General features: G+C 42.0%; 1 protein-coding gene across 1 annotated transcript in view; it reads left to right on the forward strand.

Annotated features, from left to right (window-relative positions):
* Positions 1-475: 475 nt before the first annotated feature.
* CAPN6 (calpain 6) overlaps positions 476-23734 on the forward strand; it is a 28583-nt gene continuing 5324 nt past the window's right edge. The window contains exons 1-8 of the mRNA XM_053579771.1: positions 476-616; positions 7454-7633; positions 18265-18396; positions 20184-20392; positions 20867-21059; positions 21659-21852; positions 22109-22186; positions 22288-22474. Coding sequence (XP_053435746.1) covers positions 7469-7633; positions 18265-18396; positions 20184-20392; positions 20867-21059; positions 21659-21852; positions 22109-22186; positions 22288-22474 — 1158 coding nt within the window. The 5' untranslated portion in view covers positions 476-616; positions 7454-7468. The remainder of the gene's footprint in view (positions 617-7453; positions 7634-18264; positions 18397-20183; positions 20393-20866; positions 21060-21658; positions 21853-22108; positions 22187-22287; positions 22475-23734) is intronic.

A 23734-nucleotide genomic window follows, 5' to 3' on the forward strand; every position in this document is an offset into this window, starting at 1 on the left:
TAACACTCCCTTCTCCCCGCCCTTGGCCAAATGTTACGTTGTTTCACAAAGTAGCCTTTCCCCTCCCGTACCTCATTAGCTGCTTTTTCACACCCACTCACCTGCTGAAGTCCTCCTCCTCATCATAGATCCAGTATCAGGACACAAGAACTGTGCCAACACTTCAACATATTTCTCTGCCTGTTCCTCTTTCGAGTAATGCTCATGTCTGCGCTATTAACCCTGGGACAAAACCCAAAAAATTAGAAAGCTATCAGACCCCTTCCTGAAAGTCCTATTTCTCCTTGGAACCAGAAGTGTTTACAAGCGTGGCTTTTTGAGTTTTCCAGTTAGCTGGTGAGTGGATCTGGAGTGGGCATCCCGTCGGCACATCTGGCAGGGGCGCCTTCCAGATTTTCCTCATGACTCAGGATCAGTTTCTGACTGCTAGGCGGGGCAAAGCCTCCTGAAGTTACTGCAAGGCACCTCCCCCTGTGAGCAGAGCTTGGTACAGCCCAAATAGTTTTCAGGTTAAGAAAGCCAGAATCTTTGTTCAGCCGCACTGACTGAACAGACGTAGTGGGGTTTCCTGGCTTAAGAGCAGCAGTGGCAGCAGCAGCCTCTTGGGATAACTCAGGTGAGTAGAGATAGGACTCGCAAACTTACCCTAGAGTTTTACCTTGCTGGGTAACTTAGCATCTCAGAGAGGTGAAGAAACTTCAACTTTATAGTTAGTCGAACAGCCCAGCTATAATTGTATGGTTTGTCTAAATGGAATATGTGCGTATTATTAGCAGCTTGGAAACTTCAAAAATAATGGAATCTTTGGTTGGTTAGTTGGGGTGTGGAGGTGATTGTGGTTGTCTGGCAATGAGATTTTTCTGGAGCTCTTCAAGCAGTTCTGTACGTGTGGGGGTGTGTGTGTGTGTGTGTGCATGCGCCTGGGTATTTGCCCCCTTGTTACCTGAAATACCTGGTCAGCAAGGACAAATCTGGGATGGGGGTGTGAGGTGGAGAAGCCTAGCTGCTGTCAGGGATTTGTTATGGTTTCTCCTGACCCACAGCTGTGAGCAAGTTCTTGAAACGCAGGTAAAATCCTGGAGCCACACTGTGTGCAAAAGGCTTGCAAGCCCTGGCTATGGGGTGTGCACTGTTGCACAGGGCAGAGTGGTAGCCAAGACTTAACTCCCTGTCTGCACAGCCCGAGGGCCCTTCTGTTCTGGTGACAGGTTGATTTTGGCTATTCATTTTCAGCCTCAGGCCTGGTTTTGTTCTCCTCTGATTCTAGCTTTGGTTTAAACTTTCATTTGTAGCTAGGGCTCCATCTCCCAAACCCATGCCCAGTACCCTAAGTAAAGGATTCACAGGACCACTTGGCTAGAGCTGGCCTTGGGTGGGAAACACTAGAAAGAAGCTATCATTGCACTTGAACAACTGGTTCTGAAGATTTGGAACTCTAAGTTTGGTGAAAAGCACATAGGAAAATTCAACAAATTCTGCTGTCCTGACAGTTACTTCTGGCTTCAGGATGAAGCATCCTGATTTGTATTAAGATTTTCTCAAAAAATTTAGCTAACGCTGCATTTGCTAATCTTTGTTGGGAAATTAAGGACACTTTATAAATCTGAAAGAATAAACAAAAAATGTCTTTGGGGACTGTTAATTAACTCTTTCATTCCTCTGGCAGTTTGTATGTGAGTGCAAGTGTGTTCATGTGCATGTGTGTGCAAATAGTTGGATTTGAATAGCATTCTTTATTTGTCCTCAGAGTCTTCAGAAGTCTAGGCAAAAGCCTAAATACTTATGTGGTCAGGAATAGGTTAAAAAGCAGGTTTTCCATATCCTTGGGAGTTTTCAGTTCCTAAATTAAAAGCAGAAAAAGCCCCTTTGTGACCCCCCAAACACTGTTTCTTTGATTAGCCTTGATTTGAAATCATCTCACCTTCTGACAGCTTTGCAGTTCACAAACAAAACTCCTAAATGCATTCTTGCAAGAGGAGGACAATGAGAATTTTCAAAAGCAATGTCTTGTTGGGAATATTTGTGTTTTTGTATTCACTGCCTCCGCCACCTTTAAAACAATTGCTGTAGTCCCAGCTGCTCGGGAGGCTGAGGCAGGAGAATCGCGAAAGCTCAAGAGCTGGAGGTTGCTGTGAGTCCTGTGACATCATGGCACTCTACCGAGGGTGGTTAAGTGAGACTCTGTCTCTACAAAAAAAAAAAAAAACAATTGTGATACAAAAAAGTCAGGAGGCCCCAGTTTTGGTGTGCTGGCTCTGTAACTATGTAACCCTGGGCAAGTCCCTTTACCCTACTGCTAAAGAAGTTGTACTAAGTTATTTGTAAGGGTCCATCCAGCATCACTTTCTATGAACATCAGAATTAGATTTTTGAAAGGCTGCAAAAGTAGACTTATAGGATGGGTTTCTTTGGCCAAGAGGGTAAGTCAGACAAAAGGAAGAGGTGGTAAGACATTTACACTCTGACCACAACAAATAAGCAAGCAAGGTGATGGTGACGTTAATCAGTTGGATGTAAGCATTCCACACTATTTATCAATTCAGCACACTGTACCCCATCAATACATTCATGTATGCAATCATAATTTAATAAAGAAAAATTTAAAAAAAGAAGAAGAGGTGAAATAGGAGGAGAGAATCGTGGAGGAGCTGTTTTATATTCCTCTTTTAAAAGTTGGTGTGTGTCTTACTTAAAGCGTGTGATCGAATTTCCTCAGTTTCCACTAAGGCTAGGAAAGAGATTAAATTTGCTAAAAAGCATGTGCTTCCTAATAATACTTCCCTATGTTAGCCTTACCCTTAACAATTAAAAAATATGTTTACATACTTAATGTCACAACCACAATGAGGTAGAGAGAGCAGTCATCATATTCCCCTTGTGCTTCTGGGAAAACGGAGGGACAAGATGTCTACACTAAATGGTGACAGTTGATATTTGACCCTGCCTCTTCTAACTACCTGTGTTCTTTTTATGATTTTGAATTGCTTTTTTCTATTTTGACAGAGTTATTCCACAATGAAATTATAAATAAAAGTGTGGTTTTTTTTTTTCTTCAAATTCCTTTGAACAGAGTCTTCTCTCTGGGTATAGTAAGCACATCATACATAAGCCAGTGAGTTGGATCAAAGGACATTTGTGGTCTCTTCCAGACCCCAGAATATCTGGCTACCAGTTTGCATCTGAACAGCCATGTAAAAGTTTTCTGGTACACGAGTGCTCATAGCTATAAGCTGGGACTCTGCCTGTGTGGGTATGGAAAGCGCTATTCTCTGTGTAACATGTGGGTGCTGAAGTTTTCTTTCTTTTTCCTATCAAATGACCCAAGTCTCATTTCTCTCACCACACCATTCCCTATACCCAGGGAATAAGGGGTGACGATTAGCTAAAGTGGCACCTATTTCATTCCAAGGCATAGTTGGGTCTTCTCTACTCGACTTTCCTGCCAACTTTTAATTGCTTTTATCCCCCAATATTTGCCCTATGTACAGAACCAGGGGGAGGCTGGGAGGAAAGGAGAAACTAGTCAAGGACAAGGCCCTCGGAGCTGTGCTCTCTCCCTTTCTCTCCCTTAAGGGCCCTCACTTTCTGTCCCATACACCTAAATCTGAAGTTGTTTGACTAGAGTTCTTTTATCAGATTTTTAGAGCAAAATCTGGTTTCTACTCTAAGGCTGACCCACAGGTAAGGAGGCAAGAGATTTTGCTCATAGAGTGTGCCTAGTTTCCTCAACCTTTCCAGTCCAGTGGGTAGCAAAAGCTCCCTCACCTAACTGCAGCCTTGTATTCTATGCAGCAGGCTCCCTCAACTTCCCCTGGCAATTCTCAGCTTTCCACACTGCGGCCCACCCCTGTCCCTTGCCTTGGTAGACACAGTCTTCCTCATATTCTTGCTCTAGTTGGTGAGTCCAAATTAAAATAATACTGCCTAAGACCATCACCTCAGAGCTAAACCACACTCTACCTCATCCAACCACTCATTCCACTAGCCCTCAGGTTACAGGGTCATTCTTCTTAAATGCCCACATTGCCTTCGTTAACTAGAGGCTCTCCTTGGTTTATCCCCAAAGCCTTAACTTTTATTTTGTCTACTGACTTCTAATATGTAATCTTTAACTTTCAGGGCTTTCCCTTCTCTGTCACCATCAGGTTCCGTAGGACAGCAAGGAAGGAACATTCCCTTCTCCACACTCCTCCATTTCAGTAGGGCAAGTTGTTTATGACAAACCCAACTTACGAATTTCTGCGTTTCCAAAAGATTTCTGAGGGTTAGTGATGAACCTCAGATGGAAGGGATTCAGATTCTCCCATGATCATCAAACCATGCAAATAAAGAACCTTTTCAATATCCACCATGGCAATATATTCTAGGCAGAATGCCTCCAAGTTGGGTATTGTGTTTGCTTTGGAGAGTTTCCTCATTCGAACTAACAAACCCTTTCTCTAAGAAGCCAGTGACCAAAAGAAGCAGTGTGGTGTAATGGAAAGCCACACACCAAATCTGGCATTCCCCAGAACCTGGGTTTGAGTGGGCTCTGCCAATTTCTAGCTGCTGCTTCTCTGAGCTGCCATTTCTGCATAGAAAATAAAGGACACAGATGTCTCTACTCAACATGGCTGTTAGATTGAGAACAGGAACTGAAATGTAAGTTGTACAGTTCTTTTTTTTTTTTTATTAAATCATAGCTGTGTACATAGATACGATCACGGGGGTAAGTTGTACATTTCAAACAATAAATTGCCACATGAACGTTTCAGCAATTAAATTACCATTAATTCTCCACATAAGATATTTATCTGTTCAACAGAAATTTTTCTGAACAATGGTTGTGTCCCCAGCTCTGTGCCAGGCAATGAGACAGCTTCAGCGTGGATCTTGCATTTATGGAGTGCTTTCTATTTATTCAAACTTACAGTTACACTGACCATCTCACTAGGTACGTCCATGGCGTAAGGTGGGGGGAGGCAGTGTAGATAATCTCATTCTCCTAATGAGAAAACGGAGGCCTAAAGAGAACAAGGTCATACAGCAAGTGGAACACAGGCCTCCTGTTACCTAGTCAGAAATGAGGGTCACTTCTACTCTGCAAGACGGACAGGACTTGAGGCAACACTTAATATTCCACTGACAGTTCAGGTTCAATAACTTGCTATTCCTTATTTACTATGTGACCCCCAAATGCAGGCACCTCCCTTTGAAAAGGCATTCTGTCAAGCTTTACCCATCTGTACTAGCCGTACTCTCTGCCTCTGAAAGAGTGTACTTGCAGGGATGTTCAACCTGCGGCCCACGGGCCTCACACAGATTATGTGAGAACGTTTTTGCTTATCTGCGGTGTTGGATATCAGGGAAATTATGCATGGAACTTTTTTGTGTGTATTTAATGTGTGGCTGAAGACAACACTTATTCTTCCAGAGAAGCCAAAATTTTGTACATCCCTGGCTGGGATCCTATTGTTTTCTAAAATCAGATCTGATTTTTGTTTTAGTTGAGCCTGCTCTCTGTAGACAACCCTCTTTATAACAGGGATTCCCTTTGCAAAGTCTTTCCTGCCTCCCCATTTGAGTAGTAAGGGAGATTTGTGGGGGCAGAGCAGGAAATACCCATTTAGCCAGAATATTCAGGGACTAGGAGGTTCTGGCAAACTAAATATTCTAATTGTCTCAGAAAATCCCACATTTACAATCCCCAGCCTCTGGCAATTCACTGAGCAAGAGGCACGGTAGTGTTTTGTTTTGTTTTGTTTTTTCTAAGTTCGAGCACACACAAATATTGGGGTTCATTTGTAGCAGGCTCCAGGAAGAAGCCGGGGCAAACATTTAGGTTGGCTCTGATGCTGCCTAACTAAAAATTATTAGTGATACTATCCATGCTTTCAGATACAATGCAATACACTTTAATATTTAAAACACACAAGCTGACTTAAATCTCATGACAGAAGGCACTTTGGTACTTTGCAGTGTCCCCACAGTCCTCAATTTGAAAAGCCATTATCAATAAATAATTCAATGAAAAATTGGGTTTATTTTCAGCTTCTTAGACCTTGGATTCAGACAAAAGGTGAGGTTGTTGCGCATACATTGCAAAAAGTTAAATTAAAAAAATCTTGTGATTATCAAATCGGGAAGCTTCTTCACCAGCGAGGCATTTCAGTATGATACTGAAGAGGTGTGAAATGAGCTAGTAGAGAGATATGATCAATATTATATTTTTAAACAAAATAGCAGTGGCCTCACAGATATACCGCACAGATACTCTTTAACATGCCAATGTGCCAGTGTATCGTTTTGGTTTTTTTCCAAATGTCGTCTACTTTTTAGCAGACACTTTGGACCTTAGTCAGGATTTTTGTTTCAACCCTCCTGTGATCATAGAATATAGACAGTGATTCCTAAAATATATATTTGAAATAGTTGATTCCTTACAAATTTTGCAACCTTATTTATATTGAACGTTAACAGAGGATCATTAAAATCATTACACATCTATCATTGTGAATCAAGCAGAGGCATTGAAAATCCCATTATCACAAAGCTATTTAAAATCAAATTTGCCTTTTTCAAATTATCTTCATAAGAAACAGTTGTTAAGGGCATTTGAGTGTGGGGCATGCTGATAGGCATTGCCCGAAGAGCAACTCTATTAATTCTCTGTTTAGCCATGTGAGGATTTTTTCCCCCTTTTTTCTTTTCTTTCTTTTTTTTTTTTTAAAGAAAAGAAAGCAATAGTGTATTGCATGGGATAAAAATCTATAGTCCATCAAATTAGTGTAATTGAATTTCAGAGTCTGCCTTTTATCACAGGCAAATGATTGTATGTTAGACTTTGAAGAAGAAAGACCATACGCTCTTCCTATCTTTCCTTGTCTTTGGAGGCCATCTGCTGAAATCTGTTTCTTGCAGTAGCCTTCCTGGCCAGTAATAAAAAATGCAAAGCTCTAAAAATAATAAAAGGGATGGAAATCTGTGAAAGGATTTGTTAGCATGGAAAAGGGCTGCTTCTTTCTCTCCCACAAAGTGCCTGGCTCTCTAGGGTACCAACTTATTCTAAATACAGTAAAGTGACTGGTTTTCCTTTCTCAAATTTAGAATGGTACTTTGCCTTGTAAATGGAAGATTTCCTTTTAAATTATAGCAATTCACATTTAACTAGCAATCTTCATGGTTACTTTCTGTTTTTCCCAATGAGATTGTTAAGGTCCACATTGCCCCATTTGGCAGATAATAAAACTGAGTCCTCAAAATGGCTAGGTACTTTACCCAAAGCCCTGTATTATTTAGTTGCAGAGACTGGACGTTTCTTTCCTTAAAAATGCTGACTTCGTTCAAAGCCAGCTTTGAAGTGCTTAGCTCTGTGAAGAAGTCACTGAAATGACCGCCATTTGTCTAATCTCAGGTAATCCTTGAAAAACCTGAGAACTTCTTCCTCCAAAGACAGCAACTGTCCTCATTCTAGGCACAGTTTGACACGATGGGTCCTCCTCTGAAGCTCTTCAAAAACCAGAAATACCAGGAACTGAAGCAGGAATGCATCAAAGACAGTAGACTTTTCTGTGACCCAACGTTTCTGCCTGAGAATGATTCCCTTTTCTACAATCGACTGCTTCCGGGGAAGGTGGTATGGAAACGTCCCCAGGTAACTTTCTTTGTTCTACTTTCTGTCGCCTTAACCTCCTTCATCAGACCTCTACTTGATCCACTATTTCACTTACATGGCCTAATGACCACTTTAGGAGTCAACTTTATTTCTCCAGTTTTATTAAGAATTAATTGGTAAATAAAATCATATGTAGTATTTGCAGTGTACAATATGATGTTTTGATGTATGTATACATTGTGAAATGATTACTACAATCGAGATAATTAACATATTCATCATCTCACATACAGATAACTTTAAAACAGGAAGTTTCATGGATCTGTGCTCCTGGATGTACCTTGAGGAGTCCCAAATTTTTGTCCAATTTTGTGAGATTTAGTATTTTTTTTTTTTTTTGTAGAGACAGAGTTTCACTTTATTGCCCTCCATAGAGTGCCGTGGCATCACACAGCTCACAGCAACCTCCAACTCCTGGGCTTAGGCGATTCTCCTGCCTCAGCCTCCCGCGTAGCTGGGACTACAGGCGCCCGCCACAACACCCGGCTATTTTTTTGTTGCAGTTTGGCCAGGGCTGGGTTTGAACCCGCCACTCTCAGCATATGGGGCCAGCGCCCTGCTCACTGAGCCACAGGTGCCGCCGATTTAGTATTTAAAAAAAAAAAAAAAAACAGCAAAAAAGGGAGATATGCCATGCTTATTTTTTTTTTGGAAGTTCATTTGAGTAAATATAGTCATTCGAAAAGCAACTACACTTTTGCCTCCTCACTGAGTTACCTCTCATAGTAACTTAAACATAATCTCAGACCAGTGAGGAGAAAAACTCCTTATACAGTAAGCATAATGAGATGAATTCTACAGGGCGAAGAGGGATTTTGCAGAGGGGGAGGGAAACTCCTTTGCTGCTCTTTGGATACCATCACCTGTATCATCCCAGAATTGGCTAAGCAGGATCCAAGCAGGATAGCAGCTCTTTTACTACCTATTAATAGTAGCTGTTACTAGTTATGGTTCTCTGTAAACCATCTGCATGTAATGCTTCTAAAGAAAATCTCAGAACCCCTTCACAAGCCCTGCATGAGCAAGAGCTCAGGGTGTAAAACGATAGAATGATGGAGTCTGGAAGATAAATAGCAACCTTGCTATATCTAAAGGGACAGAAGTATATCATACCCGGGGTTCCTTCCCAATGTGGGCGAGGAGGTGTTATAAGCAACAGAGGGCTGTTGTCAACTGCAAGTTCTTGGACCTTCATAATATCCTGAAGACATTCTGACACTATTCAATGAAGTGCCTTTCTGTGCACTATTATGGAACTAGGTCAGTCATTGCCCCAACGTTTGCTTTCTTCAATGAGCAAGCTATCACTTTTTATATTTATTTATTTATTTTTTTATTTTTTTAATATGAAATCTTCACCGTTTAACCCCCTAACTGGAGTTCCAGCAAGAGCTACTTCAGTTTAAGCAGGTTGCCACCAGGTGGCGCCAAGATACATTGGTTACCTGGAGACTTGTTTTCTATGCAAAGAACACATTACAGAAATGATAGCTGTGGAAAGTAAGGGACTGGGAGAAGTTCTGTCTGGAGGGAGATTGCACTGCTCTGGCCTTCGTGTGCTTCCAGTTATTGATATCCCTGCAGATTACTTTGTTGCTTCCCCTCCGCCCCCTAAATACACAGAGAACCAGGTGCAGTGGCTCATGGCTGTGATCCTAGCACTCTGGGAGGCCAAGGTGGGTGGATTGCCTAGTTCAGGAGTTCGAGAGCAGCCTGAGAAAGAGTGAGACTTTGTCTCTAAAAAAATAGCTGGGCACTGTGGCAGGCACCTATAGTCCCAGCTACTTGGGAGGCTGAAGCAAGACGATTTCTTGAGCCCAAGAGTTTGAGGTCGCTGTGAGCTATGACACCACAGCGCTCTACCCAGGGCGACAGAGTGAGAGTCTGTATAAAAAAACCCAACAAAATACAGGGTGGCACCTGTGGCTCAAAGGAGTAGGGCGCCAGCCCCATATGCTGGAGGTTGAGGGTTCAAGCCCAGCCCTGGCCAAAAACTGCAAAAAAAAAAAAAAAATAGAGAAAATAAAAACATGCTGTGTGGGAGCCACTCTTATGAATGAATGGTGAAAACGAGAGACCACTCTTTTCTGATGCTTGCATATGAAGGAAGGGTGTCAACAGGGGCAGAAGTAGCTGAAAAGGGAGCAGGATATCGAGAGAGGTTTATTGGGTGGGTGTCTTTTTTTTTTTTTTTTTGTAGAGACAGTCTCACTTTATGGCCCTCGGTAGAGTGCCGTGGCCTCACACAGCTCACAGCAACCTCCAACTCCTGGGCTTAAGCGATTCTCTTGCCTCAGCCTCCCAAGTAGCTGGGACTACAGGCGCCCGCCACAACGCCCAGCTATTTTTTGGTTGCAGTTCAGCCGGGGCCAGGTTTGAACCCGCCACCCTCGGTATATGGGGCCCGCGCCCTACCAACTGAACCACAGGCGCCGCCCTGGGTGGATGTCTTTTTAAAATAGGACAGACCTGAATGTGTTTATAGGCTAAGGAGTAGGCAGTAAAGAAGGAGTTGAAAATGAAGGAGGAAAAAGTAGTGATTGATGAAGGCGAGGTCCTAGAGGAGGTGGGAAGAGATCTGGTGGTTGGCAAAATTGCAAGCCAACATGAAGCCATTCCCCAGATGTGCACCAAGCAGACAGTGCTTCCTGTACTGGCCTGGCTTTTGACATATCCTCACTCCCCCCACCCCCCTGCTATTTGCTATCTTGGCTCAGTCCTTTGTCCTTTGCCTTCATCGTCCAAATTCTGTGGATTGAATCCTAAATGGACTAGCAGGGAAGGAAAAAAAAGTAAAAACCATGGCAATAGTTCATTTTGCCTCTGAGTCAAGCAATAACCCTGCTAGGGTAGGGGAATGTCAGAGAGAGAAGGTGGTAAGCAACGGGGATGAGGAAAAACAAGAATCAATACTTATGGCATACCTACTTATGGCCAGATACTATGTTTGGAGTTTTCTATACATTATTTTATTTTACCCTTATTTACCATGGCTTGGCAAGGTAGATATGTTAAAAATTCCTTTGGTGCAATTCTGTTTTCCTAGTTTAAGAAAATAAGGGTAGCGATCATGCCCATTTTATTGATGAGGAATCAGGATTTCCGAGAGAAAATAAGGTTTTGCTTCCTCTTATTAAATCTAAAGGGAAAGTCACTGGAGAAACATTTACTGAGCACCTGCTCTATGCCAGCTTCTTTGCAAGATACAGACATGGTCTGTGGCGAGCACTCCCATTCTAGTTGGGGAGATGGACGTTGATCTATCCAAGAGTGAAATAAATTAATGCCAGATACACAAAATGCTATTTTCAAACATAGAGACAGTAAATCATGTAGGCTTGTGGAAGAAAGATCACCATAGATTGGAATGATTGGGAAAGGGGCCTCTCCTGGGGAGTAAGAGAAAAAACAAGGTTTTGGACCACCATCCAAGCATCTTCAAAAAGTGTGGATTCCTTTCCAACCAGAGTAGAGGCCAATCCTGTGGTCAATAACCACGTCAGAGTTCTCTGGCCTCCCATCAGGAAAGCAGAGAGACAGTGCTGGGCCTCTCTGAATTGGCTCGGGAAGACCAGATGGTTCTTTGGCCTCTTCTGCCTCACTGGCAGGGTTGAGATCCTGGTTTGCAGAGAAGCTCGCAGACATCTTGTCCCTTGGCATGCCACATAGCCTCCCACATAACCAGGGCTAGTTTCTGCAGTCTCCAAAATAGAAGGAGCACGATTAACCTGGTATTTTCTGTCTTAATCTCTCTCCTGGTTGAAAGCTTCTGCCTTCACAAGCCTCCATGCCTGTAAACACCATTGGTAAGTTGAGCAAACTGACTCCAAGCAATCCCCACCACCACCGCCCAGGGGCAGGGTTGAATTTCCTTCCTTTGCACTTGCCACTTCCTTGCTGTGTTTTCAGGAGCCTCTTTAGATAGACACGGATTCCAAGTGTTTTGTAATTTTTCAGTGCCATATCATCTGTCCATACCTTCCGGAGGAAAATTCTTCTCCTTAACTCCCCCAGTGATGTAATGGCCCCAGCTATTGTCCTAGCTCTCTGGGTGCACAGGCATATTGCCTGAGACCATATGCTCCTGGCCTTTCCTGTCCTCCTGGAGTTCAGCATGTAAAGTCTTAATGAATTATAAGAGCTGACTTATACTGAGTTACAGTGTGATCACAGGATTGTAGGTAGGATTTTTAGGCTAAAATTTGGCCTCCAAATTCCCACAGAAAATCTCTTCTCCAGCTCCATCCAGCTCCTCTCCCCTTAGACCCCACTCTGGCTTTTTTTCCTTACTGACTCATATCTACCTACAATAGTATCTTCGAGTCAGACACAGCTAATCCCTAACATGAAGTAAGGCCTCATGGGAATTTGCACAGCCAGCTGTGGGGGAAGAAAGGGCACCTGCATAAGATCTTCTGTCAGCTCTTCTGGCTGAGATTTAAGCCCAGTCTCTATTATTTATTGCCCTTGCCCAGTCTTTCTCTGGGGAATGCCCTCTGCTGTGGCCATATGACTACATTGCCGGGGGCAGGGGGGGTAGGAGGGGTAATGAGGTTCTGGATTAAAACTATGGTCATTGGTGCATCCTCATTTATAAGTGAAATATGTTTGCAATTTCCCTTTATAATAATATATTTTTTCCAATTTTAATATCAGGTATATCCAGATGAAGTAGAATGATTTTGAAGTATTTTTTTTTTTTTGGCCAGGGCTGGGTTTGAACCCGCCACCTCTGGCATATGGGACCGGCGCCCTACTCCTTGAGCCACAGGCGCCGCCCATTGAAGAATTTTTTTTTTTTCTATTGTCTATAAGATTTGGCGTGATCTATTTTTTTGAAATTATCTTTTATTTTTATTTTTAAATACTAGTTGTCTATTTTCTGAGACTTTGGGGAAAAAAATCATAAGAAGAAGTTAACTGATGACTCCATGTTGAACCTCAGAGTCAAAGCATTCTATGATAGGCATACTCTTATTTGACAATGTGAATGTTACTTTTTTTGCATTATTATTGTTATTGCTCAATAAAAAAACAACTCTATGGTCGCAGGAATGGAAGGGAAAGGGGCCTGAGGGGAGATATACATATCAGAAGAAAAATATACAGGTTAGGGGACAGCATGTGAGGAAACAGTAAAGGAAGAAACACCTTTGTCTTTGTGCTAATACAAATTTCCAACTACCAGCTGAATGGGACAGACAGTGCTTTTGGTCTAGACTGTTAATGACATTCTTGTTCTTCCCAGAGATCATGTCTTCCCATGTCAACTGATCACACCATTGAAGAAAGTTGAATAGGCCCATGCTTTTATTCTGCAACTTCATTTTAAGTTCTGCATTTAAGAAACTTTAACAGATTTACTAAAGTACCATTTATATACCATGAAATTCACCTGTTGTAAGTGTACAGAGCAATGATTTTTAGTAAATTTAGAGTCATGCAAACAAGCTAGTTTTAGAATAGTTGGATCACTTCAATAAGATTCCTCATGTACATTTGCAGTGAGTAATCCCTCCCTCTACCTGCCAGAGGCAGCCACTAATCTGTTTTTGGTTTCTATTCAGATTTTCCTATTCTGTACTTTTCACTTCAAGTAGAATCATAGAAGATTCTGGCTTATTTTGCTCAGCATAATGTTTTCAAAGGCCATCCATGTTGTAACAGTATCGGTTTGTTCTTATTGCTGAACAGTATTCCATTGCTTAGATATGTAAGTTATTCCCCAGAAAGCAATTTGGGAGCTGTACTCCGAGTCTTTCCTAGCAAAAGTCAGAAGGTTAAAGTAAGAAAATGATTACTTAGCAACTTGGTTGTCTAGGTTAGAAGTGGAAGTTGGGTTTAAGGTCTTGTTCTCAGGTTCCAAACTGAGTTTTCCTTGGAGGGCTTAGGACGGAAGAAAATGTTTTACTGATGACTAGATCTTCATGGAGAAATAAAACTACCCAGCCGGTAAAGTGGAGTCCTTGAGAGGTTGGAATAACATCGGCCCTGGAGCCTAGGTCCACCTATAAGTGCTCCATCTGGATGTTGTTCTCAGCTTTCGAAGAACAAAATTGTGGCTACTTGCACCAGCTCACAAAGCCCTCGGTTCTGAATGGCAGTTCTGTGCAAATTACCCCTGAGCCTTCTGTGACTAATTAGACACTGGACTTAGTCATAAAGTACCTACTGCAGGGCTATAGATACAAGTTTACAGCCTTGTAGGGACAACTGTTGTTGGTGTTTACATCTCTACTCCCTCAGTACTGCTAGGGTGCACATAGCACTTTTGAAAGTGCCTTCTTCTGGCTGCTGGTTTTTTTTTGTTTGTTTGTTTTCTTTTTAGGTAGCCTTTTTTTTTTTTTTTGTGGTTTTTTTTGGCCGGGGCTGGGTTTGAACCCGCCACCTCCGGCATATGGGACCAGCGCCCTACCCCTTTGAGCCACAGGCGCTGCCCGGTAGCCTTTCATTTTACTGTGGTTCCTGAGGTTTATGCTGGACCTCAATGATTATTGTCAGCAAATTTCATCCGTGTAAAAAAATTGCTAAAGATTTGGGTGTGGTAGTTGTAAAGGCAGCCACATGGAATGACTTGTGTAGGGCTTTGTAATTGCCTATTGCCACCCTGGCAGAGGTGGCTGGGGAGGGAGGATGAGATAAAGACAATGAGAGACCCCCTTAAGGCTTATCTAGGAGAACATACTTTCCAGAGGAGCTGCTTTGCTTATAGAAAGTTTAGCCTCAGTGGGGAGGTCATGTGGGGACCATTCCAGCTTTACTCTTGGTGTTCAACTTCCTGGTTGTGTGTATTTCCCCCTAAGAAATTATTTTGCCATGACAAACAGCTCAGTTCAAGGTTCACCTCAACTGTGCCAACACAGCTGGGAGCCATTAGGGGCTCAACATATTTCCCCCTCTCCCAAGCCACCCAAATATTGTGAATATGTGACCTTTCCTCCAACCCCACTCCTACCACTCCAGCACATCTCAGGCTGAAATGTCCCATCTGCACTGTGCATCTCAGCTTTGAGTTACAGAAAAAAATTTCTCCAGTTGTACTTCCCACCAGGAAGCTATCCAGTGTGTCCAAAATCAGGGGAAAAGTCGATAAACAGCCATTTCATTGTTTTCAAATTTGTCACAAAAAGTCTATTTGGCTGTTAAACTTTTTTGCATTGGTTCATTATCCTTTCCCATTTCTAACTCCTTGCTGCCTTCCAGTCGTTTAATGCCTTATTTCCTTAAAGAAGTAAAAGATATGGCCTAATAAACATTAGTCTCCCATGTTTCACTTCATGGTGCTTCCATATCGTAAGAGACTGATTCATATTTAAGGGATTCAATTGAGGATTTGCCCATTGGTGTTATTTAGCCTGGAACTAAAAGCTAAGAGATAACTTAAAGTCTTCCAAAAGAATGAAGAGTTTTCAGGTGAGCATTAAGCAGAGGCATAAAACACTAAGATGGGTGACTGACAGAGGAGGTAATATCTCTGTCCTTGGAGACCTGCACAATGTTATCCTTTATATGGTGGCCACTCATGAACCTAAAGGCACACAGATGAGCAGCTGAGGTCTGGAGATTCCTTCTCTAATTACATGTAGTTATGAAGAATCAAAACTTGTGGCCTAGGTCTCCTATTAACTAGTTAGATGGATAGAGGGCAAGTTACTTCCTCTCTCTGAGACTGCGTCCTCATCTGCAAAATAAAGAGCTTGACTACATAGTCTCTAAAATTCCTTCTGGTCTGGATGTTCTATTTGTGTTTTAAATCCATTGTTACATACCCATCATGTGTGAAGAGTGATGAAGTAAAACTGAGGAATGGGCCAGTTTATAAGAGGAAATGGAAAATGAGAGTGTTTTTTTTTTTTTTTTGCCCAAATTTATCTTCTCCTATGATTGCACATGGCTGTGAATATGTATAAATGTTACATATGCATAACACAACGTGTAATAGATAACAACCACATTCAGCTTACTTCTGCGGGAGAATAATTATCCTTTTCCTCAACTTGAATTCTGTCTATTTCTGTGTACATGTCTTTTTGCTCATATATGTGACCATTATGTCTTCAATTGGAATTGACGTGACAAAAATGTTGACTAAGCCTAGATCCCTGTTGTGAAACGAAACTTATATGGAAAGTCAAAGCAGTGTAATATAACTGCAACCATTAGTAACTACATAAAACCAGGAAATAATTTGCCTCACTAATCAAAAAGCACACTTTTCTACATATCAGTGCTCACTTGATTGTTTTTCCATGCTAGGAAACTATGTTATGTGTCACCTAGGTCCAAGAAATCATTTTATAACTTTACATTTTTGCTCTAAATAAAATTATAACACCTGATCCAGGTAAGAAAAACTGAAATGTTTAATTTTAAAGGCAAAGTAACAATGAGAAGAGAAAGAGTATCAAGACCTAGCTCATTCAACACACTTGCTCTATGTTTGATAAGGAAAAAAAAAAAAAAACAAAACAGGGAGCTCACAAGCCATAAAAAATATTTATTGAGATAGACTTTAGCCAGGCATGGTGGCTCATGGCTATAATCATAGCACTCTGGGAGGCCAAGAGGGGAGGATTTCCTGAGCTCAGAAGTTCAAGGCCAGCCTGAGCAAGAGTGAACTCTACTAAAAATAAAAATAAAAAAATAGCTGGGCATTTTGGCAGGCGCATGGAGTCTCAGCTACTCAGGAGCTGAGGTAGAAGGATTGTTTGAACCCAGGAGTTTCAAGTTTCTGTGAACTAGGCTGATGCCATGACATTCTAACCAGGGCGATAGAGTGAGACTCTGTATCAAAAACAAAAAAAAGACAGAAGATTTCTCCTATGGCAAAAAGTAGTGGTGAGACACCAGACACACATCTAAAAAAGAAGACAGGAAAATCCAAACTTGACAATCCATCTAACCATCTCCTTTTGGCAGAAGGATGCCCAATTAATCTTCAGTTTGGATTTTTCCCTGCCCCAAATGCCTATTTTTTTCCAGAGTTATTTTGGCTTTTAAAGAATATATGGAATGTTTCATTCTGTAGACCAGACCCTTCATCAAGGAGAATTATGTCCATTAAAAAAAAAGGAGGATTGAGGACCAGAAAAATATAGCTGTCTCTAATATTTTTTAAAAGGATATATATCTAGATTTTCTTTCCATCTGAGACTAGGATTTATTTCTGCTGGGTAAGCAGAATCTCAAGATACCGGCCAACAGCCTCCTTAATGAAGCTTTCTCCATCAACTCAAGATTTCATTGGAATTTCCTGCTTCTGAACTCTGCAAGTGCTGATACTCTTGAGTCACGCAGTTGTTTTCAACTACAGTAGAACCTCCATAGTTGACCACCTCCCTACATTGACTACCTCCTTAAGTTGACCTAATACACCAGACATATGCCACACATATGTATCAATTCAGTAGGCCTAGTTCCTTATGTTGACCACCTCCGTATGTCAACCCATTTGTTACAGTCCCTTGGGTGATCACCTTACAGAGTTGCTACTATATATGGTGTCATACATGCTGCTATGCCTTTGCCCATGCCTGTGTCTCTACCTGTTATGCCTCTATACTCCTCGCTGTCCAGCTGCCTAATTCTAGTCAACTCAAGTGCTTCCACCACTGTGCAACTTATTCTATGATCAGGGGAACTATGGGCCTTCTTCTCCTAGGCACTGATTATGCTTTAAAAATGGCTGTACTGGGTGGCTCCTGTGGCTCAAGGAGTAGGGCGCCGGTCCCATATGCCGGAGGTGGCGGGTTCAAACCCAGCCCCGGCCAAAAATCACAAAAAATCAATAAATAAATAAATGGCTGTACTATGCCATCATCACATTGTGTTTTAATGATATTATTTGAGTATCATGTTCCTATTCACAGTGGGAATGGTACAGCTAATGATATACTGGGGAAAGACACACAGCCACACTCCAAATACCGCCCCCACCCTTTGCCCAGAAGCCCTCAGAACATCCACTGGAGAGAGTGGCTGTTGAAGTGTTCCTGTGAGTGGTCTATTACCATCCGCTATTAATGCTGCTGCCATCTATATGAATGCATTAATGTAGAAAAGTCTGGTTGCTATGGAGACTGCTGTTGCCTTTGCTTTATGTTAGAAAAGGGCTTCCTATAAGGTCACTTAATTCATTTTCCTAGAGAGGGAGATTCATTAATGTTCACCTCTATCACACCTTGTCTCTTAAATGCAATCTCCCTTCCAAGCACAGATGCTTCAGAAAATCTCATCCTGACAAAATCGGATCAGAATCTAATGTGCTAATCCCCAGTTCTCCTCTTTCAAAGTTCATTGCTGTGGTGAAAACTCTTCCACACCCCATGATAGCTTTGGTTCAGGGCTCTCCACCAGCACGTGTCATCCTGTCTCATTGCATCCCCTCCTGGCACATTTCCTGCCACTTCCCCACTTGCGGCTACATGATCTACTGTTTTGTGATTTCCCTCACAATCCCCTTAAACTTCTCTTTCTCTTGTCTATGAAAATCCTAGTCATCATTCAATCCTCACCCTATATCCTCTATGAAAACTGTCCTGCCTAGCTCGGACAGCAACTCTTGCAAAACTCTTCCCAGACTCTTATATAAGCAATTATTATATTCACAGGACATCTGTGATGACCCCCGTCTGATTGTGGGCAACATCAGTAACCACCAGCTGATTCAGGGGAGACTGGGGCACAAGCCGATCATCTCTGCCTTTTCCTGTTTGGCTGTTCAGGAATCACACTGGACAAAGGTATTCTCCCTCCTGTGGGACCTCATTCGTGTTCCACCTTCTTGTGTTCTTGAATAACTTTAGGAAAAAAATCAGCCTGTACCTTTCTTAGATTTCCTGAAGGCAGCGGTATTAACTAGGTGACTTCCTTCCATTTCATTAGAAGAATATTTTTTTAATTGTTAAATCATAGCTGTGTACATTAGTGCAATCGCCTGTACCCATTCTAAGATGCACCATAGATGTGGCCCCACCCATTACCCTCCCTCCACCAAAACCTCCCCCCTCCCTTCCCCTTCCTTGGCCCTTTCCCCATAGTCTTGTGCTATAGTTGGGTTATAGCCTTCATGTGAAAGCTATAATTTAGCTTCATAGTAGGGCTGAGTACATTGGATACTTTTTCTTCCATTCCTGAGATACTTTGCTAAGAAGAATATGTTCCAGCTCCATCCATGTAAACATGAAAGAGGTAAAGTCTCCATCTTTCTTTAAGGCTCATTAGAAGAATTTTCACAAACAGGACAACTGAAATAACTTTCCATTGAACACACTTCTACACGCCTCAATTCTACCATTAGCATTTTGCACAGGTACTAGTTGATTTTTAATTTCAAAGTTTTATTTAATATTGCAGTCATCCACATAATATAGTCTTGGTGAAAGACAAATAGATCAATGGAACAAAGTGGAGAGCACAGAAGTAAACCTATGGGAAGATAACTAGATAAAAGACAACTATTGTCATTTGCAGCGTTTTGACTTAGGATTTTGCATTATTGTATTCTCTCTACCTGGTTGGGTATAAAGCCAGTAGGGGCAAGGAAGTCACTAACACATATATGAATAACGGAAAAGGTGAGAAAGATGGAAATAGATTCTTGAAATGTTTCTAATCAATTATAAATAGTACAAACATTTCTTTAGTATTCAGGTAGAATTCAAGGTAATGAAGTGCTAACTTGATTTAGGACAAAGAGCCTTCTCCTCAGAAAAATAATTTTAGAATATTAATGTGTAACAGTCACATATAAAAAAGAGAATTTCCTAAACACGATTTTATTCAAAATACAGATGAAATGTATACTCCATAGAATTTACATGAAATCTCTAGAATGGACGTTTCAAAACAAGCCACAGGGCCTTATATTTTCATTGGTTTTGCTTTTTACATTCTTTTTTTTTTTTTTTTTGTAGAGACAGAGTTTCACTTTATGGCCCTAGGCAGAGTGCCATGGCATCACATAGCTCACAGCAACCTCCAACTCTCGGGCTTAAGCGATTCTCTTGCCTCAGCCTCCCAAGTAGCTGGGACTACAGGTGCCCGCCACAACACCCCGCTATTTTTTTGTTGCAGTTCGGCCGGGGCCGGGTTTGAACCCGCCACCCTCGGTATATGGGGCCAGGACCTTACCGACTGAGCCACAGGTGCCACCCTGGTTTTGCTTTTTAAAATGCCTCGTTTATATGTTCAAACATCCAATCATGAATATGTTTGCATAGTCCATTTCTCAACATCTAGTTTATGGGTTATCTGTGGGAAATATTTAACCCTTACCTGGCTGGGCTGGCCTAACCACACTGTGTGCATTTAGGATAGGCCTGGTGATTATTATTCTGAGCAAAACTGAACTGAAAAAGCAGAAGTTGTATACAAGATGCCATACCTAGGACTTTCCCATCCAGACCCAAAGCCAGTGTATTTGGAATGCTTCCTATTGCCATATGGATTTGCCAGGAGTTAATTGTAATCTCGATATCTTGATGTAATCTGGTCAATAACACTTTGTTAAATATTCCTGCCTTTTCAGACAATTCCCAACCACAAGGAACAGGAATGGGACCCTCGGAAACCAGATAAATATGCTGGGATATTTCGCTTTCGTTTCTGGCATTTTGGAGAATGGACCGAAGTGGTGATTGATGACTTGCTGCCCACCATCAATGGAGATCTGGTCTTCTCCTTCTCCACCTCCATGAATGAGTTTTGGAATGCTCTACTGGAGAAAGCTTATGCAAAGTAAGAAGGGAGTTGACTAGACTGTGGTCAGGGTACCTGAGGAAAGGAAAGCCACGTTTTTCTTTGGGAGGTCATTCTCCCAGCCCAACCCTGAAGTTTAAATTGAGTAAGATCCCAATCACATCCAAGGTATTGCTTTGGTCTTGGACTTGGCTCTTAGAAATCCCAGATGAGAGAGACATCAGCTGTTCTGGATTCCATTTAAACCTTTATTTGCTTCTAGGTACCTGTTTCCGCTGCTAATCAGCAGATCTCATGGCATTATCATTTCATTTTTTCCTTGTCTAATATCTACCGGTAGAAAGAAGTTTCTGTGTGGACTGTCCTTGATCAACATTGCCTAAGCTTAGAAATCTCTGACTATAATCTAAAATACCTCTCTAGAGAAAGGCCAGCTGGTAAAGGGTAGGCAGGGACGTCCCTTGACCTGGAAAAAGAATTTTACAAAGATAACCTTACATATTTGCCCCCCAGGCTGCTAGGCTGTTATGAGGCCCTGGATGGTTTGACCATCACTGATATCATCGTGGACTTCACGGGCACATTGGCTGAAACTGTTGACATGCAGAAAGGAAGATACACTGAGCTTGTTGAGGAAAAGTACAAGCTGTTTGGAGAACTGTATAAAACATTCACCAAAGGAGGTCTGATTTGCTGCTCCATTGAGGTGTGTGTTTACCAAAAAACAACACTCTATACTCACTTCTGGCAGAAGAGACTAAAGATTTAATAGAGAATATCCCCTTAACCTGGGGATCCATGAAAAGTCATTCATGGACCTTGCAAAGCTAACATACACATTGAACCCCGGTGTGGAGACTAAGAGCATTAATTTCTTATCCTTTCATAACAGTCATTTCACTGGAGACCAATGCAGCATCCAAGCTGCTGTCAATAGCCTCTGCTAAACTATTCCTCCTGTCTTTGCTCCTGGATCTGGAGGTTATAGCTTGTTGCTCAAAGAATTGCACCAAATTGTACCACAGTTCTTAATAATGCACCAAATTTGCACCAAATTGTACCACAGTTCTTAATAATGTACTGTAGTAGCTAGTTCGGATCTGAATTGTTTGAGCTGTTATATTACATTCTTTATTTCTCTTTCTTTACTTCTTTTGTGTCACATTAGGTTTCAGGATCAAATTCCCACCTACATGGGGAGAACTAGCTTCAACCATTCTGGGGTAAACAAATCAAGGAAGAAAAAGAGCTAGAACTTGGGTCTCCCAATTATTCTAGCCTTAAGTATCTTTTTTTTGCTCTCAGTCTCCCAATCAGGAGGAACAAGAAGTTGAAACAGATTGGGGTCTACTGAAGGGCCATATCTACACCATGACAGATATTCGCAAGATTCGTCTTGGAGAGAGACTTGTGGAAGTCTTCAGTGCTGAGAAGCTGTATATGGTTCGCCTGAGGAACCCCTTGGGAAGACAGGAATGGAGCGGTCCCTGGAGTGAAATGTGAGTGGAGCTCTATTTTCACTGCTACATCTCCAAAGCCCTGTAGTGCTCCCAGACTCATCCCTACAGACTGCTACTGCGATCTCAATTCTCAGGGACAGTTTTGGGCTCTTGTCAGGGAGGAGGTCAGTGACCTAGGCAGAGGCGAGATAAAGCAAGCCCAATCTTTATGCATTCTGTTCCTTTGGCAGCCTGCTCACTATAGGAAGTCAATGGAAAACATAATGGCTTATCATTGTTTTCTGTTTGTCTTTAGTTCTGAAGAGTGGCAGCAACTCACAGCAACAGATCGCAAGAACTTGGGGCTTATTATGTCTGATGATGGAGAGTTTTGGTGAGGAGAAGTTTTCTGCACTAAAGGAATTAAGGCTTCTACCTGGAACTAGATGGTGTTATGTACCATCATCATTTCTTTCCTGTGCTCCTGTCATTCAGGATGAGTCTGGAGGACTTTTGCCGTAACTTTCACAAACTGAATGTCTGCCGCAATGTGAACAACCCTGTTTTTGGCCGAAAGGAGCTGGAGTCAGTGCTGGGATGCTGGACTGTGGATGATGATCCCCTAATGAACCGCTCTGGAGGCTGCTATAACAACCGTGATACCTTCCTGCAGAATCCTCAGGTTTGAGTCAGTTATTTTTCTTTGCCTCCAAGTTACCCAATCTCCAGTAGGAACCCAGGTCTCACTTTGCTTCTCTCTGGAATCGTTCTTTAGCATCAGGTCTTCCATTTGCAGCTATTGTGTAATATTCATCAACCAGGATCCCTAAGGATTGGCTTGGATGCTTGTAAAACTAAGCAGACTGTGTCTCTTTGCAGACACGTACCTTGGCAACATTATCAAATCTGAGTCACCTCCTCTGGCTGCCTCTCTCTTGGCCATATTGCTTGGTATGGCTCTTTGACAACCCTTTTTTTCTTGTGATGGTCCCACATAGGAAAGAGAGGATACGATCCCAGATGCTGTCTCAATTCTTTTTCATTTTTCTTTACTGCCCAACTGTTCTCTTGGGTGCACATTTTACTATATTCATCCCCTTTCTCATACAAGTGACCTGTCTGAAACTGATTGTTATGCCACCTTTTTCTCATTTAGAACCGTGTCGATTAAAAAAAAATTTTTTTTCAATCTCATGCTTTATTTATTTATTTATTTATTTATTTGCAGTTTTTTTGGCCAGGGCCAGGTTTGAACCCGCCACCTCTGGCATATGGGGCTGGTGCCCTATTCCTTGAGCCACAGGTGCCACCCAAGAACCATGTCAATTTTTTTAGGATTTCAATCATTTCCCTGTCAATGACTCTATACCCTTTATCTCTTATTATGGTGCTATACCAGAGGACACATCAGGGATCAAGTTGAAAGTAGAAAATCCCAGCTTGGCACCTGTAGTACAGTGGTTACGGTGCCAGCCACATACACCGAAGTTAGTGGGTTAGAACCCAGCCCGGGCTAGCTAAAACAACAATAACTGCAACAAAAAATAGCCAGGCATTGCTGTGGGTGCCTGTAGTCCCAGCTACTTGGGAGGCCGAGGCAAGAAAATTGCTTAAGCCCAAGAGTTGGAGGTTGCTGTGAGCTGTGATGCCACGGCTCTCTACCGAGGGTGACATAGTGAGACTCAGTCTCAAAAACAAGAAAAAAAAGAAAGTAGAAAATCCCTAGACACAACCCAGGGTAAAAAAAATCCAAATAGCTAAAAACCTCTATCTATAATAACATGGATGGTTTTATCCCCAAATGTGCTAAATCATAGGAAACAAGATTTCTGGCTGTATTTGCTGCCTCATTACCCATTGGTCTGTTTTTTCTTTTCATGGACCTCATTGGCCAGGTACTTTCAAGGATACTGAGGCTGATAGGCTGAATTGCCTAATGCAT

Source organism: Nycticebus coucang, chromosome X (genome assembly GCF_027406575.1).
Source record: "Nycticebus coucang isolate mNycCou1 chromosome X, mNycCou1.pri, whole genome shotgun sequence".
NCBI classification, from domain to species: Eukaryota; Metazoa; Chordata; class Mammalia; order Primates; family Lorisidae; genus Nycticebus; species Nycticebus coucang.